This window comes from Urocampus carinirostris, chromosome 9 (assembly GCF_059441175.1).
Source record: "Urocampus carinirostris isolate Australia breed hairy pipefish chromosome 9, RoL_Ucar_1.0, whole genome shotgun sequence".
Taxonomy (NCBI): Eukaryota; Metazoa; Chordata; class Actinopteri; order Syngnathiformes; family Syngnathidae; genus Urocampus; species Urocampus carinirostris.
The window spans coordinates 19,692,840-19,707,811 of NC_142357.1; the positions used below are offsets into that span (position 1 = coordinate 19,692,840).

A 14,972-nucleotide genomic window follows, 5' to 3' on the forward strand; every position below is an offset into this window, starting at 1 on the left:
CTTGTAATCATGGGAATGCAATATTCAAAATACATTCAATGGTTGTATTTGCGTAGAGTTATGTTTCTTTCTCATTAAAATTCACAATTTTGGGATTCCTTTTTTTTAATTGCTGAATTTTTACATTATATTTTGGATCTAATTAATTCAATTAGTATGTGACATATTACTGTGCTGAGTGTCTGCAGAAGCTGAGTGAGGCACGCAACTCTTTTACCTGATGGTAGAGGGCAATAGTGATTTGACAAACACGTCAGCCCCAAACAGTTGATTTAGTGACAGTTTTATCAAGGAACACACAGTTTAATCATCCAGTATTTTTTTTCTTGTTATCTTAATGGAGTATTACCTATATATTAGTACGTCAATTCAAAAGGAGTACACTTCATTTAATTTTTTTAAAATTCTACAGTTTCAATATGGCTTTCTTGCTCTGCCAATCAAGTGATGAATACGATGTTTATTTATTTGGAAATCTGACTGTACCCCACCAGACACTCACCTCACGTCACTGAATACACGAAAGCAGTATTATGTATAACAAAAAAATATATACGGCAACGCAAAACAAATCTATTAGTTGCCCAAAATACAGCAGATAAAAATTTCGAAATATAGCATAAACAAATGAGGATTATAAAACGAAGCAAAATGTAAAATATGATAGAAAAGAGTTGCTGCCATCCTCCAATATAGATACGGACACACACCATAATGCGGATAGCAAATGGAGTCAAAATAAAATCTATAATGAAAATCATAATGGACTGTAATGGAAAACAAGCAATACAGAAAATGCTACATAGCCCGTCAGACTATGGATGCTCACAACATTGTGGCACAACTTTGGTGGAGATATATATTTGCAGTGAAAAGTAAAATGAATTCATTTTAGCTTTGGCACATTTCAACCATGAAGAAACACAACACACCAAGATTGCAGATACAAATTTGTCAAAAGGAGAACTCACAGCGTGGCCAGTTGTGTCATGTTGCTGAAGGTGTACGCCGTCACTGTGCTGATGCTGTTGTTGCTCAGGTCTCTGTCGAGGAGAATGCACAAGCATAGTAAAAGTTTAGACACACTGAGGACAAGCTTAACACATGCTTATTCACACACGCTTTATAGACGCTTAACACACACATTGACGAAATACACACTTTTCACAATGATGACTTACACGAGTGACAGATGCTTGAGGGCAGCCAGCTCCTTCGGCACAGAAGTCAGCATGTTACCTTCCAGGTATCTGCCAAGAAAAGGATGGGTTCCATAGATTTAAAGAGAAATGCTGCAACAGAACCACTGGGAAGTTTAAAAAATCATTCAAAAAACTTAAATACACCAAAGTAATTCTACGTCAAAAATGAAGTTTTATTGTAGTACTGTAATGGCAAAGAGTCAGTCTTGCATTGGAGCTGAACAAAGAAGCCCTTTAGAAAAATTCATTCGAATAAATCAAACCATAATTTTCCCAAAAATAAAAAGGTCTTGTTACAAAACATTTGCTCGTTTTAAAGGCACTGTACAGAATATATATATATATATATATATATATATATATATATATATATATATATATATATATATATTTAATCTATAGAAAAAGATTTGGGGTAAAATGGGAAAATATCCTCATAAATAAAAATTAATATATACGTTAAATAATATATTTAATTAGGCTAAATCCAGTTTTCTAGTTTTTACTCAGAAAAAAATAAATAAAAAGGAAGATAAGAATCTAATAAAAAATAGCACTTAATGTGACCAAAACTATCTGCCAGAGGAATATTTATTTTATCTAGTGCACTTGCCCTTGGTTGTCAAGAGACAGTAAAGATTTGCAAAAACACAAATACAGAAAAAGAAAAAAAATGAAAACGCTACAAAAGATTCTGTAAAGTTTCTGAAAGAGGACAACTTGTTGCATCCATGTTGACATCTATTCTCTGTGCTAAAATATAAATTCCTTCCTTAAGTGCAATAGTGATGTAGCATGCCAATTATACTTGCATTGAATGTTATTATGAAGCTAGAAGGTGTTCTGCCCCCCAGGAAAAGCGAACTTGAAGTTAACCTAGTTCGTCTTCCGTATGCATTTTAAAGGAGACTGAAACAGGAAGTTACGTCTCAAAGGCAGCTATATGAGTCGAGTCGAGTTAGACATTTGGAATGACACATGGCATCTTCACCATAAACAGTCATCTGCTTTTGTTATTTTGCCTTTGACCCCATCGTCTGTAACGTTCTATATGTATCATTTTGCCGAGAAAATGTTCGATGTATTTGATAAAAAGTGATGGTTGCATAATAGACTTTGTCAAACGATTGTGGTGTAGTGACAACCTTACTGTACTTTCATTGTATGTTTAAATTTTCCAGTGTTTTGGATTAAAGTGGAGCTTGGACGCTAATCTTGACTCCGCACTTTATTCTAAGAGAAGTTTAGCTACAGCTAAATTATGCACCACACACACACACACACACACACACACACACACACACACACACACACACACACACACACACACACACACACACACACACACACACACTAGGAGATTTTTAAGACAATGCGATTTGGTATATGTTCTGGACAAGAGGTGCATTTCTCCTTATGAAGCTTTAGAAAACTGACTGCGAGTCACAATAAATAGTTACAAGATTTATTGGCAACTGTAATGTTCCACAACGTGCTTTTTCTTTAATACAAATAAATAAAAAACCCTGAAAGGACCCACAAGTTTGCGCACACCGAACGCAAAGCTGAGTGAAAATAAAAAAAATATATAAATGTCCAGGTAATCTGGGCTTGAGATGTTTACAAGTGCAGCAACGCTACAAAAGCTGCTCTTGAAGATACAGGAGCAGAATTTGAGTCTTGACATAGTGTCGACATGCTTGGAAGCTCCCACTTCGAACACTTTTCATGACACGCTGGTCTCGCTCTCTTTCTCCCGGGTTAAAAGTAGGTTGCGCATACCCTATGATGGAGTACCTTCTTGGGACTGATCAATACCTAATCACTGTTATTATTGACCCCGAGGACCAAGAGTCATTGCAGGGCTGAAGGGAACTGCGACAATGCCATTGGCAGCCGTGTCGCCGTTCACTTTTTCTATGACGGATATTCTCTCCGTTTGAAGAAAAACAAAAACAAAATCATTTTCATTGCTCCCGTACACACTTTTTTCGTGACTCTATAAAGACGTTCATTGCCATTGACGGCTAAATATGTCAAAACTACATTTTCGAGTGAAGTAAGCTGACAGTGAATGAGGTTAAATGAAACATTTAGAGATCTCGTAAGGAATCGACACGGAATCTGCATCTGACCTCTGCTGACTCGTCTTATCTGTTTTGGGTGCGGGATCGTTATAAACCAGCAAATGTTCGGAAATTTTAAAGCCTGCTAAGTTTTACGGATAATTGCCCTTTTCTGTGTAAACGCTAATCACTTTGGTTGTGGTGTGGGACACAAATATCCCCAGAAATGATTAACTTGCGTTAAAACATTTCAAAATCAATCAGCTGATCATGCTTTTTTTTTTTTTTTACATATTTCATTCACACACTACAAAAAATAAATTCTATCAGCAGATAATTAACCTATATCTGTCACGGTTGCCATGGTGCCCAATTGGCCCCGCCCGTGTGGCGCCAGCTGCGCTTGTTGAAAAATTGGCTTCCCTTCTATTTAAGCTCAGTGCTTTTACTCACCCTTTGTCAGTCCGTCAACGAACCTCTGCCCCGTAAGACGTGGGTTTTTACTCTGTCCGGTTCCCTGCCTGTGTTTTCTGTCTGGTATTGTTCCCGTCTTTTTTGTCCTGTTTAGTATCGATTTCCAGTTTTCCCCTCACTTTCTTGCTGATTTTCGCAAGGGTTTTGGATGTGCCCATAGCAGCAAGGTGACAGACATATATGTTAACTCTCTCCAAGTGAGCCCATGTTTTGCATATCAAACACACATTTCTTGACATATCAGTATCTAAAAAAAAATGCATGTTCACATGATAGTTCATGAGTTTTTGCTAACTATTCAAATCTATATCGTTTTTTTTTCTACACTACTGGGAGGTGCTAAATGATACAGAAGTCCTTTTAAGTAGATGTACCAAAAATAATGCTTAAACCAAATGATGTATCTCCATTTTGTGGATTTTATTTTTGCTTTCATTCAAGTGAAACAAGGACAGAAAATAGAGACACGTCTGTTTCTAAAAAAAACAAAAAACATTCATCACGCTCCTGTTGTAAGGACTGATTTGTATTGGCAATCGAGCTGCCATGTAAGTTATTGTTGGGTGGGAGGAAACTGTAGTCTCCCAGACAAATCCCATGCAGGCACAGTGGGAACATGCAAACTCCAGACAGGAAGGCTGGTAGCAGGAACCCAGGATCTCTGAACTTTGAGGCATTCATATTAATCAGTCAGACACCGTACCGCCATTACCATACACATTTATACTATATTTATTTTATGCTTGCTTACTATTTTATGCATTATATGATTAAAAAAACTTTATATGGCACAAAAACCAAACTCCTGTGATGAAGGGGCAGTGGTTGTCAACAAACAGGCTGCAGACTGGTACCGGGCAGAAGGAAAAATAAATCCATTATTTTTTACCTGTTCTTGTTTTACTGTCACTGCTATGATTCAGATTGCTTTAACAGGGGCCTTGAGATGGTACGTTTGAATTAAAATCAGTATAGCTCACACGGGCGGGCGCAGCCACCTGTCGGGCCGTGCAACTTTCATGTTGGTAACAAGGTTTCCTGCCAGCCAAAGATACAGTGAAAGATGAATCTAACCAAACTTTTGCGCTTATAGCCAGTCAGAATTGAAGATGGTCAATGACAATATGCTAGAACGAAAAAACGACTTTTGGCAATGGAGTTAGAGGGTGCATGGATCCCAAAGTCAAGAAGATAACAGAGACCACATAACGCCAACAAACTTTTTGCAGGGTTTGTTCATTTGGTGAGTCTGTCTTTTTAATTATTTGGCATGCGAATTGATTTGATGTTTTGCATTAAATATTATGATAGCGACTAGAGTACGGGTGGCCAACCTGGTCTTTGAGAGCCACATTTCCTGCATGTTTTGGAGGTTTCTCTTCTCCAACTCAAATTTTCAGCTTGTTAGCAAGCTGTGTGGGAGCTTGATTATGGTCCAGGTGATTGGAATCACCTGTATTGGAACAGAGAAACTCTAAAAACATGCAAGACATCCGGCTTTAGAGGACTGGCTTGGGCACCCCTGGAGGAGACTGTGTTGGTATTAGCACAACCGCCTTACAGTTCAGAGGTCCCAGGTTCAATTCCAGCTACCAGCCTTCATGTATGGAGTTTGCATATTCTGCCTGTGACCTCGGGCACACCAATTTCTGTCCACAATTCAAAGAAGGGATGAACCTCGTTAGGATAAGCGTTTGGGGGATTTTGGTGTGAGATTACAATGACATCTTAATATTCCACATGACTACACAGTGGATTTACGGTCATTGTTATTATTACTGTCGTTATTATTATACATCTTATTATTGTTGCAATTATTATTTAAAAAAAGTGCAGACATGTTCAATGGGCTGGGTCGTGAAAACATTGTCAAACCATGAACCACTGCGTGTTCCAGAAAAGGTTGCCAACCACTGATGTAGGGCATACAGGTTTATAAGCTTCCCAAGCTTTGATTGAAGACGACCTTTAGCATATTTGCTGTCTGCTCTGCAACAAAAATTATGGCTCGTTAACATTATGACATCTTATAAAGACTCAAAAATTAGGTACATATGAAATCTGATGCCCTATATCAGGGGTCAGGAACCTTTTTGACGCAGAGCCATAAAAGCAAACAATGTTTTAGAAAGAAATCATAGATCATATATTTTTCAGACAAAATTGAAAAAACTGCCAAACACGCTCTCTAGACAAAAGCTAATTCTTCAGCACATTTTATTTCACTGTGTGTAATTTGATGATTTAATCAAGTGTATGAAATGTTAATGATGCCAAATCCTGTGTCCCAAATCAATGTAGATATGCCATTTTACAATTTGTCTTCCACCTTAAGTTAAGAGTGTTGAGGTAATTTTTTTCCATGAAATTTGTCCTTAATAACGGTTTCAAAACAACGTGCATGCAAAGTTCTTTTGTAAAAATGTCACAAATTACTGCAAACGATAAGCATATCGTCATATTCACTTTCGGTGTCGACTGCACTGAGCGAGAGAGAGAGAAGGAAGGGCCTTGTGCTGTGTGCAGGGATCCGCCCACCTGTACTGCTCACCCAATCAAAGTTGTTTGCCAACGTTTTTTATTTATCAGTTTAAATGGTTTCTTATCAAACTTCTGCATTAAGTTGCTTCGGCTTTATATGGACCAAAATCGGGATGAAATCACTTGACTTTGGAACGCCTCAGAGAGATGAGCAATAGTTACATTTTATTTCGGAGCCATATGTACTCATGAAAAGAGCCACCTATAGAGCCCTATATTGTGTGTATGTTTGACCCATGAGTTTTTTCTCCATGACTTAAGAGAAAGAAAATCCTTCTTATGCACCAGACTCACAGTTCAGTGGTGTCCTTGGGAATGCCCTTGGGCAGCAAGTGCAGCCCTCTGTTGCTGCATCGTACAACACCATCTGAGCATGTGCAGACGTCAGGGCAGCTGGATGCGGTGAGGCACCCGTTATCCTCCACCCCTGCAAGACAGAGAGAGAGAGATAGCACATTTGATGAGAAAACGTCCCTTTTCATTCATTTTTAATCGACTTACTATTTTGGGCCACCTGGGGATATCTTTTTTAAAATGAGTCTACATGTCATGCAATTTTGCTGCGTTGCTTAACGGAATATGACCAACTTCACCAACCTACAACCCCACAGGGCTAAAACACGCTTAATGCGCTATGCTGGGATGATCACGCTAATTTTTCATCCTTAGCACGTGATTGTGCACCATGAATGATTGCTTGGGATTACATGAACCGGTTTTATCGCCACTATTCCTGCAGCCATGCTTAAATCCGACGTTTTAAAAAAAGGATGAACCATAAATAAAGGATTATCTTATCTTAGATGGTTTGAAGGCACTGAACGTAAAAGAGCAGTTACTCTTATTTAAAGGATTACAATTGCATGCGTGGCTGGAAGACCTGCTGGTTTTAAGGCGGAAGTATAAATAAAACCACCAAAAATGGTCACGTAGAAAATGCATTCCATGTACGGCCATTTACCTGTAATCTAGTTAAAATTGAAGCGAGGCTTTCTTTTTTACCACTGTTGACGTTGCGCTTGCTCAGAGGATATGTGCATTAATAGTACTTGAGATATTTTCATTTTATAATGGTTGTATTTTTTGGAGCGTTCTAAAAGAATCTGTGTTGATGATTATTATTTATTTGGTCAAAATTCAGTCGGGAAATAAGGTTAGGCATGAAAATAAGGCTTTTCTTTTTTTAAAATTATTCCTTCCTTCCTTCCTTCCTTCCTTCCTTCCTTCCTTCCTTCCTTCCTTCCTTCCTTCCTTCCTTCCTTCCTTCCTTCCTTCCTTCCTTCCTTCCTTCCTTCCTTCCTTCCTTCCTTCCACCCTCCCTCTCTCCCTTGCTCCCTCTCCCTTCTTTTCTCCCTTCCTTCTTACCTCTCTCTCTCTTGCTCTCTTATTCTCTCTTTTTTGTTTGTTTCTTTCTTTCTACCTTTTTCTTTTTTCTTTCTACCTTTCTTTATTTCTTTTTGTTCCTTCCTTCTTTCCTTTCTTCTTTTCTTTTCCCCTTCATTTTATTTGTATTTAATAGACACTGTGAACTACTACCACACACAGTATGTCAGTTTCTTAAAGGGATAGTGTGTTTCATATGACCACTAGACATCGTTGGATTTTGTAGTGCAACCAAAGAAGAGTGCTAAAAAGCACAAAGGTGAATGCAAATCTAAAAAAATGCAGTTTTATGTGAGAGTTAATTACATTTTGCTTATAAATTGAATCCATATCTTTTTGAAATGAAAATCAGTCCTTTTAATGTATTTCTATACCATGGTATTTTTCACCTTGACACTGGCAATTTTCTCTGCCAGTTTTCGAACACATAATGCACAAAAGTTAAAACATAAATATGGACAAATTAAAACAAAAAGAAAGTAATTGTTTGTTGCAGTCCTATTTTGAATGCTCTTTCAATTACTCTCTTAGCAATGCAGTGTTTTTCTTTTAAATACCTCTTTTTGACAAGAGAAAGGGATTTAAATACATTTAACACTGTTTTGAATTTTCCCCCCAATATTCTCATGTGCTTTGAGGCAATCCTCTGCGCTGCTGCAACAAGTTAAGCCCACACAATGAGATAAATAAAGCTTTATTATCTTATCTGCAATAAACAGAAGCCGATAAGATAGCACTTGCAGGCAACCGACAAGGACTATGTGACAAGGACGCCCCCCCACCTTCTTACACACATAAAAGTCATGCTCGTGCAAAGCTAAATGTTGACAAACATGGTTCCTCAACCAAAAACATGTGGCTGTCTGTTTGGAGCTCTGACTTTGTAGAGTCAGGAAGAATCAAAAACCCAAATGTTGTTCTTGACCGACAAAGGCTTTCATTTACTCGTAAGACAATCTTACGCTTGCTTATGTTGCATCGTTTTTTTGCGTTATGGGAACATTTAAATTGGGCAGAGTGAAAAACAACACAGTTAAAACTATAATGAAGGATAATGAGGAGGAGCTAGAAAGCCAATAATAACACAACTTGACTTTTTGGCAATGCATGTGACCAAATAGACACGAGAAGTAGGTTTATGTTTAGCGGCGATGAATTTTCTCGCAAGGTGATTTCATTGCCAGGAACGTTTTGGAAATTATTTTTTGTCGAGACTTGGCCATGTCTTATTTTTTATTTTTAGTAAAAATGTAAAAATTTTATTTACTCTTGTCTTATAATTTACACTCATTAAAGGGTATGGGAACCATTTTTATTTTATGTTTTTCTTTCATTTTACCTTTATTTTGAAGAGGATGGGAGTTTTGATGACAAAAAAAAAAACATTTCTAATACATTTAAGCGAATGTTGAACAAGTTTTCTTTGAGAATTAACTTTATTTTTAAAATTACCACTTGATCCTTCTGGCTATATAAACAGGAATGTCTCGGAAAATTAGAACAGTGTAACTAGCGTCCCTTATTTTTTGTAATGCAATTAAAAAAAAGTGTCACAAATTTTGGATTTATATTATATCAGTGTGAATGATTCTCCCTCTATCTTAAAATATTACAATACCCTAAGAAAGTATACTAGTAAACTATTCAACTAATCAGCAATCTTAAAATAATACTTAATTGACCCATATATATATATATATGATTATGTGTGAGTGTGTATGTATTTTTACTAGGAGTTGTCATGCCAATGCTTGTAAATAGTATAATAATTATTAAAGTGTCGGTGATTAATGCAAAATAAATGCAACGATGACATATTCTTTCAGGAATACATATTTTGGAACGTGAGATGAGTGGTTAGCAGGAGCACGTTCCTGAAGCAAACATGAGAGACCAACAGAAAATGCTAATAAAATAGTGGGAAAGCAAAGCAGAGGAAAACAAGCTGCTAAACCTACTAATGACTTTTCAAGGTGATCTGAAATTAATGCTTGCAACACAGGAAACTATCTGAGGAGCAAACATTACCATATTTTGCCTGACAATAAGGTGCACCCAAAAACCCCAAATAGCCAGAAATTTGAAAGTGCGCCTCATAATCTGGTGCGCCTTATATGAAGACAGAACTGAAAATGCATTACCATATTTGTGCAATTATTCATTAGTCAATACATTGTATTGCTGACTATAAATGTGGAAACAGGGATCAAACTGGATAGCAACGGTTAGAGCACCAAATATAACCTAACTGACATGGATGTTGTTCACAATTGTGTAACATTGAATGCAATGAGTATCGAACCCGGATCACAGCCCGGAAGGCGCCAGATCCTATCCACTAGACCAGTGTTTTTCAACCCTTTTTGAACCAAGGTACACTTTTATGTATAAAAAAGTTCCAAGGCACACCGTCCGTCGAAAATGTTTGAAAATGAAGTTATGTGAAACATTTCACTCTACTACCTCATAAGCAGATAATTAGCATATAAAAAGAAGAAAATAATGCTTAAAATAAAAAAGAATAATGTGCTTTATTTATGTTTTTATTTTTTACAGTGCAATCTTAAACCCCTTTGTTGAACAAATTAAGTTATTAAATGTACGGTGCTACCTCATGAGAAGTTAATTAGTATATAAAAAATATATAAAAATCTACTGCCACCTACTGATATGGATGACCTTTACAGGTCCTTGTCTGAAGATAGCAAAAATACTGAATAATGGCCTGATTTTTTGGAAAGATAAAATTGGGCAAATTCCAGCGGCACACTAGAGAAGGTCTCACGGCACACTAGTGTGGCCCAGCACACTGGTTGAAAAACAATGCACTAGACCACGAGGGATACACATGAAAAGTCATTAGTCTTATCTTATTATCACACTATTTTTTGTCAGTGTACCCAGTATGTCAGAGTAGAGAGAATGGTGTTTCACTTTTCTCAGCTAAAACTAAGCATTAGTGACCAACGTATACATAGGCCATGCACTTATTTATTTATTTCCGGTTGACCGAATTACTTCCCACATTGCATTCTCTTCATTCAATTCAGAATGAATGAATTACTTCCTACAATGCGCGCATCTTCATTCAGTTCAGAAGGACCAAATTATTTCCTACGACGCCAGTCTCTTACTTCATTTCAGGATTCTATGCCTTATATATGAAACACATATGACAAAAGACAATTTTTGGGGCGTCTTATAGCACAGAACATACAGTAAAACTGACATTTTGGATGAAGAAAATCACAGCAATGTTGTATCCAACTTGGAAACTGGCGTAGTCGCCCAACCGTTAGCTTCAACACACCGACCACAAAGTGACGTCATGATTTCATGGGAGGCTGCCAAACAGCGGTCTCGTAAAAAAGGAGACGGATGTGAACAATCTTTGCTACGGCTTCTACCTTGCCCGTTTAGCTCAAGTCGAGCGGTTGGCACAATCTGACATGATGTCAACAATTACATCCTGTGTGTTTCAATTTCCTCTCATGAGAATTTCATTTTGCTTTTTAGATGGCCAACCGGAAATATCAGACGTTTGGGTTGCAATGTCTAACCAAAAAATGTTCCATTTGAAGTAAACAGTGACAGCCACGATCCGGTATTTGTTTTGTTTATAAATAAGTCTTGTGGGCATCAGCAGTCTGATTTAGTGGCCATTTTAAAAAATAATCACTGAAAGCCAGTGTTAGAACTAACGTGTTACAAAAGAACACGCTCCTTGAAAACAATTACTTTTCGCCTTAACAAGTACTGCAAGAGTTACAATTTTGTAGCTCTACTGTTTCTAATACTTGGTGCATTGCTATGTTACTGGACTACTTTATAAACGCGGACCATAACTGATATTGTCCACTGATTGTTGAGTACTCTTGCGTTACTTAGGTTGTTGCATATATCCCTCATTCCGGGTGAGACATTCCCTGCAGGATCTTTATAGTTACCTACTAAATACAACTGAATCGATTTATGGTGGACTGTCGCAAGCAAAGAAAAAGTGGGCGCTGAAATTCCTCTCATGGAGATAGTCTCCCTACCTAATATATTCCCATATAAGATGACATAACATATTTAAAATAAACTACTCAAATCTTGGAGTCAGCTCATACGTGTACTTTTGGTTGTGTATCAACAGTAGTGAATAGTGGGCAGCATGCAAACAAAATGATCTGAAGAGTATTTAACTGAATGTTCCCATCAATTTTTGAACAGCAATGCTCGTTGTGATGGATTAAGGATTGGAGCTTCTAATCACTCAAAATTGGCAAGTACTTAAATATGAGATCCAGTAATTAAAGAGATCAATACAGCGAACTTGCATAAATGGATACGGTTTAGACTTTTGTTTTTCTGTTTTTTTTTAACCTTGCATATAACACAGATATACTTTCATAAATACACATGATTGTCATTTTGAGTACTCATGAAATTTGAGTTCTCTTTTTGCAAGATACAATAACTCACTTAGCTCGTTAGATTTTGGCCACATTGAAATAATTTTCAAAATACAAGATTAATGCCAACATGTGTATTGTGTCGTAGCACTTGCTGGAGATAGGCTGTGCGTCAAAACAGAAAGGCGAGAACATGATTCAACTTCTGTTCACTTTTTGCGCTTCTTTCTGGACTAGAAAAACGGGTCCTGCCAACATTCTGGCTGCAGACGATTGATCATTTGTCTTGGGCAGAGGAAATTGAAAAGAAATGGGATCAAGGTTAGAGAGTCTGTCAGTCGACAATGAACATCTGCTGATTGATATTTGACCTTGACTTTCTTAAAATCTTACATATATACTTGCATAAAAGCCAAATTTAGACTAATCAAGTACAATACTTAAATCAGGGGGTCAGCTTATATCTAGGTAGTGAAAACTAGGGAGTGTGTGGGTAGGGGGCTTAGGTCATTGAGGAACAACAAACTAATGTGAAACCAATAGGGAAAATGTGAGCACAGAATTTATATTATAAGTGTACTGAATTTTTGAATTGAATTTGCAAATTAATTTTGCAATACACCATGCCTGGTGAAAAAAGTAAAATCTTAGTCATGGGAAGCTGACTTTAAGCTAAAAGCTGCACTGAAGAAACAAGCAACCTAGAAGCAGCAAGAAGGTTCTGCTTGGATGAAAACAAGTTAGATGATCGAAAAAGGATAAATCACTGGGACAACGTGTAAACAGGGGACCAAATGTTTGGAAGTACCTAGAAATACATCTGAAGTGGTCTCAAGCCCAAATACAAAATGGGCGTGGACTGTCTCAGCTAAGTGTGCGTTTGCGAGCTCACAAAATTGCTTGGGCCAATAAACATGAAGGCTTTACTGTTTTCACAGGTTGGTGTAAACATTTTCTCCTACTCTTTTAGTATGTTGCTAATTTTAAAGCAGTTTTAAGGGCTTAACTTATATATAATGTCGGCTTATATGCAAGTATGTGCAGTTTGTTGGCCGTAATACTTGTTCTCTGAATGTTTGACCCTGTCATTATGCTGTACCCAGGTTCACGTTTCTCTGTAGGTTCCCTCTCTATCGATCATTTTTTCTCTCTTCTCCCTCTTTCTCAATTTCTCCCCTTTCCTTTTAGTTTCGATCCTACCTTATTTGGTCATACGCCTCCGGATAAGATTTTCCTCCGCACGGGCGCAGTCACTTTTCTTGATTTTCCTTCTATTAGGACTCTCCATTGTCAGTGTTTAAATATCTTGTATCTTTGGCTCTTTGCTAGTTTGTTGTCTTCCATGTCACTTCCCAACCACTCTTTTCTCATTCTCTTGTTATTTCTTTGCACCGAACCCATGCCTACCTTTTTGGATCACGAGTATCACCTGACAAACTCTTGGACTGTCGCCTTTGATGATTGGTTTTACTGGAACACTGACCCCTAGCCTGCATCTTGGACCATGATTGTTGCCTGAACTCCCTGACTTCCCGAGTACCGAACATTGCCAGAATGAAAGACCGCCAATTGCCGTACTACACACTGTTTCTGCAGTTTGCTTGCACGCCACCTTGAGTGGGTTCTTGACAGAGCCAATGGGTAAGGTCAAAATTTGTCAGCTCACCGTCGCATGAGAAGTCAGGGTTGGCCACATCCTGGATAGGAATTTCCTTAAGGAAGGGAGGCCTCTGACATCGAGGATTACCGCTCACCACCCGGGTCTTCTTCAACCACTGACCGAGCCAAGCTAGGTGACAGTCGCACACGTACGGGTTGGACAAGAGATTGCTGTCAAAAGCACAAACAGGAGTTGATTGGTAAATAGGCACTTTATTTATGCACATTCTTTGATGTGTTTCTCGGCTCGAATCCCTGACCATTGCCAACATGTGTGTTGTGTAGTAGCTTTTGCTGGAGAAATGGATTTGCCTCAAAACAGAAAGGTCTGAACATCATTCAAATATCCTGCTCGCATTACCAACTTGACTCTTCTTCAGTCTTGCATTCAAAATTAACAAACCCAACGACGCTGCAAACAAAGCGATACCGAAACGTTTCTCTTTTGCTAGAAACTGCAGAATTTGCATGGCTTTACAACCCTGCAAACTACTAAGGCACATTTGGTAATAAACTCAAATACATTCAGATAGAAGTGCATGGCTGAGAGGGTGGGTTGTGTGTGTGTGTTGGTGGTCTAAAAGGAAATAAAAGAGGCCGGGAGAAAAAGGTTATGGTTCATTTTTTATTCATTTGGTCAAGTAAATGAGATACAGGGAGGCAGCGATAAGCAGGCCGGCCCGGCCTAAGAGGAAAAAAACAAAAGAAAAGAAAAGAAAAGAAAAGAAAAGAAAAGAAGGTTATCATATTCATCATATTCTTCTTCAAGACGTCTCAGAGCGTTTTGTTGTCTTCGTGACGGCTCATGCCATATTTATGGTCAGGCATATTAAACCTGATTCGAGGGGGATATGAAAAAGAGTTGACAGCTGGCATCAGCTTCCAAAGCAAAGTTCATCTTGAAATATAAATGGCGGGTCAGCGCTACTACGTTGAGGGTTCAGGGAGTTGTGTTGCCTTGGTTACAGCAACAGACAATATACAGACTTTCTTGCAAAATTGTACACTCGAATAATTTACGACCACTTTTGTTTATACAGTAAATGCGTCCGGTTGTATTCTCTGTTACTGACATGTTTTTTCCAATAGAGCCACAGATCGCTGATTTGTAATTTTTTTGTTACTTAACTGTTTATTTTGTCAAGAGTTTATTTACTTTAAATTTGAAATCAAACTTAAGGTACTTTGTGTTTTAGCTGTGCCTGAGCCTAAAGTGTTTTGTGTGAAATAGTAGTGTTATTATGTGTCAA

At 37.8% G+C, this 14,972-nt stretch overlaps 1 protein-coding gene across 3 annotated transcripts in view; it reads right to left on the reverse strand.

The window, feature by feature from the left end:
- slit3 (slit homolog 3 (Drosophila)) overlaps positions 1-14,972 on the reverse strand; it is a 354,995-nt gene that overhangs the window by 64,503 nt on the left and 275,520 nt on the right. For all 3 annotated transcript variants that reach the window (XM_088344825.1, XM_088344827.1, XM_088344826.1), the window contains 4 exons: positions 13,730-13,893; positions 6,578-6,710; positions 1,182-1,250; positions 972-1,043 (listed from right to left, as the gene is read on the reverse strand). In XM_088344825.1, the coding sequence (XP_088200951.1) occupies positions 972-1,043; positions 1,182-1,250; positions 6,578-6,710; positions 13,730-13,893 (438 nt within the window). The remainder of the gene's footprint in view (positions 1-971; positions 1,044-1,181; positions 1,251-6,577; positions 6,711-13,729; positions 13,894-14,972) is intronic.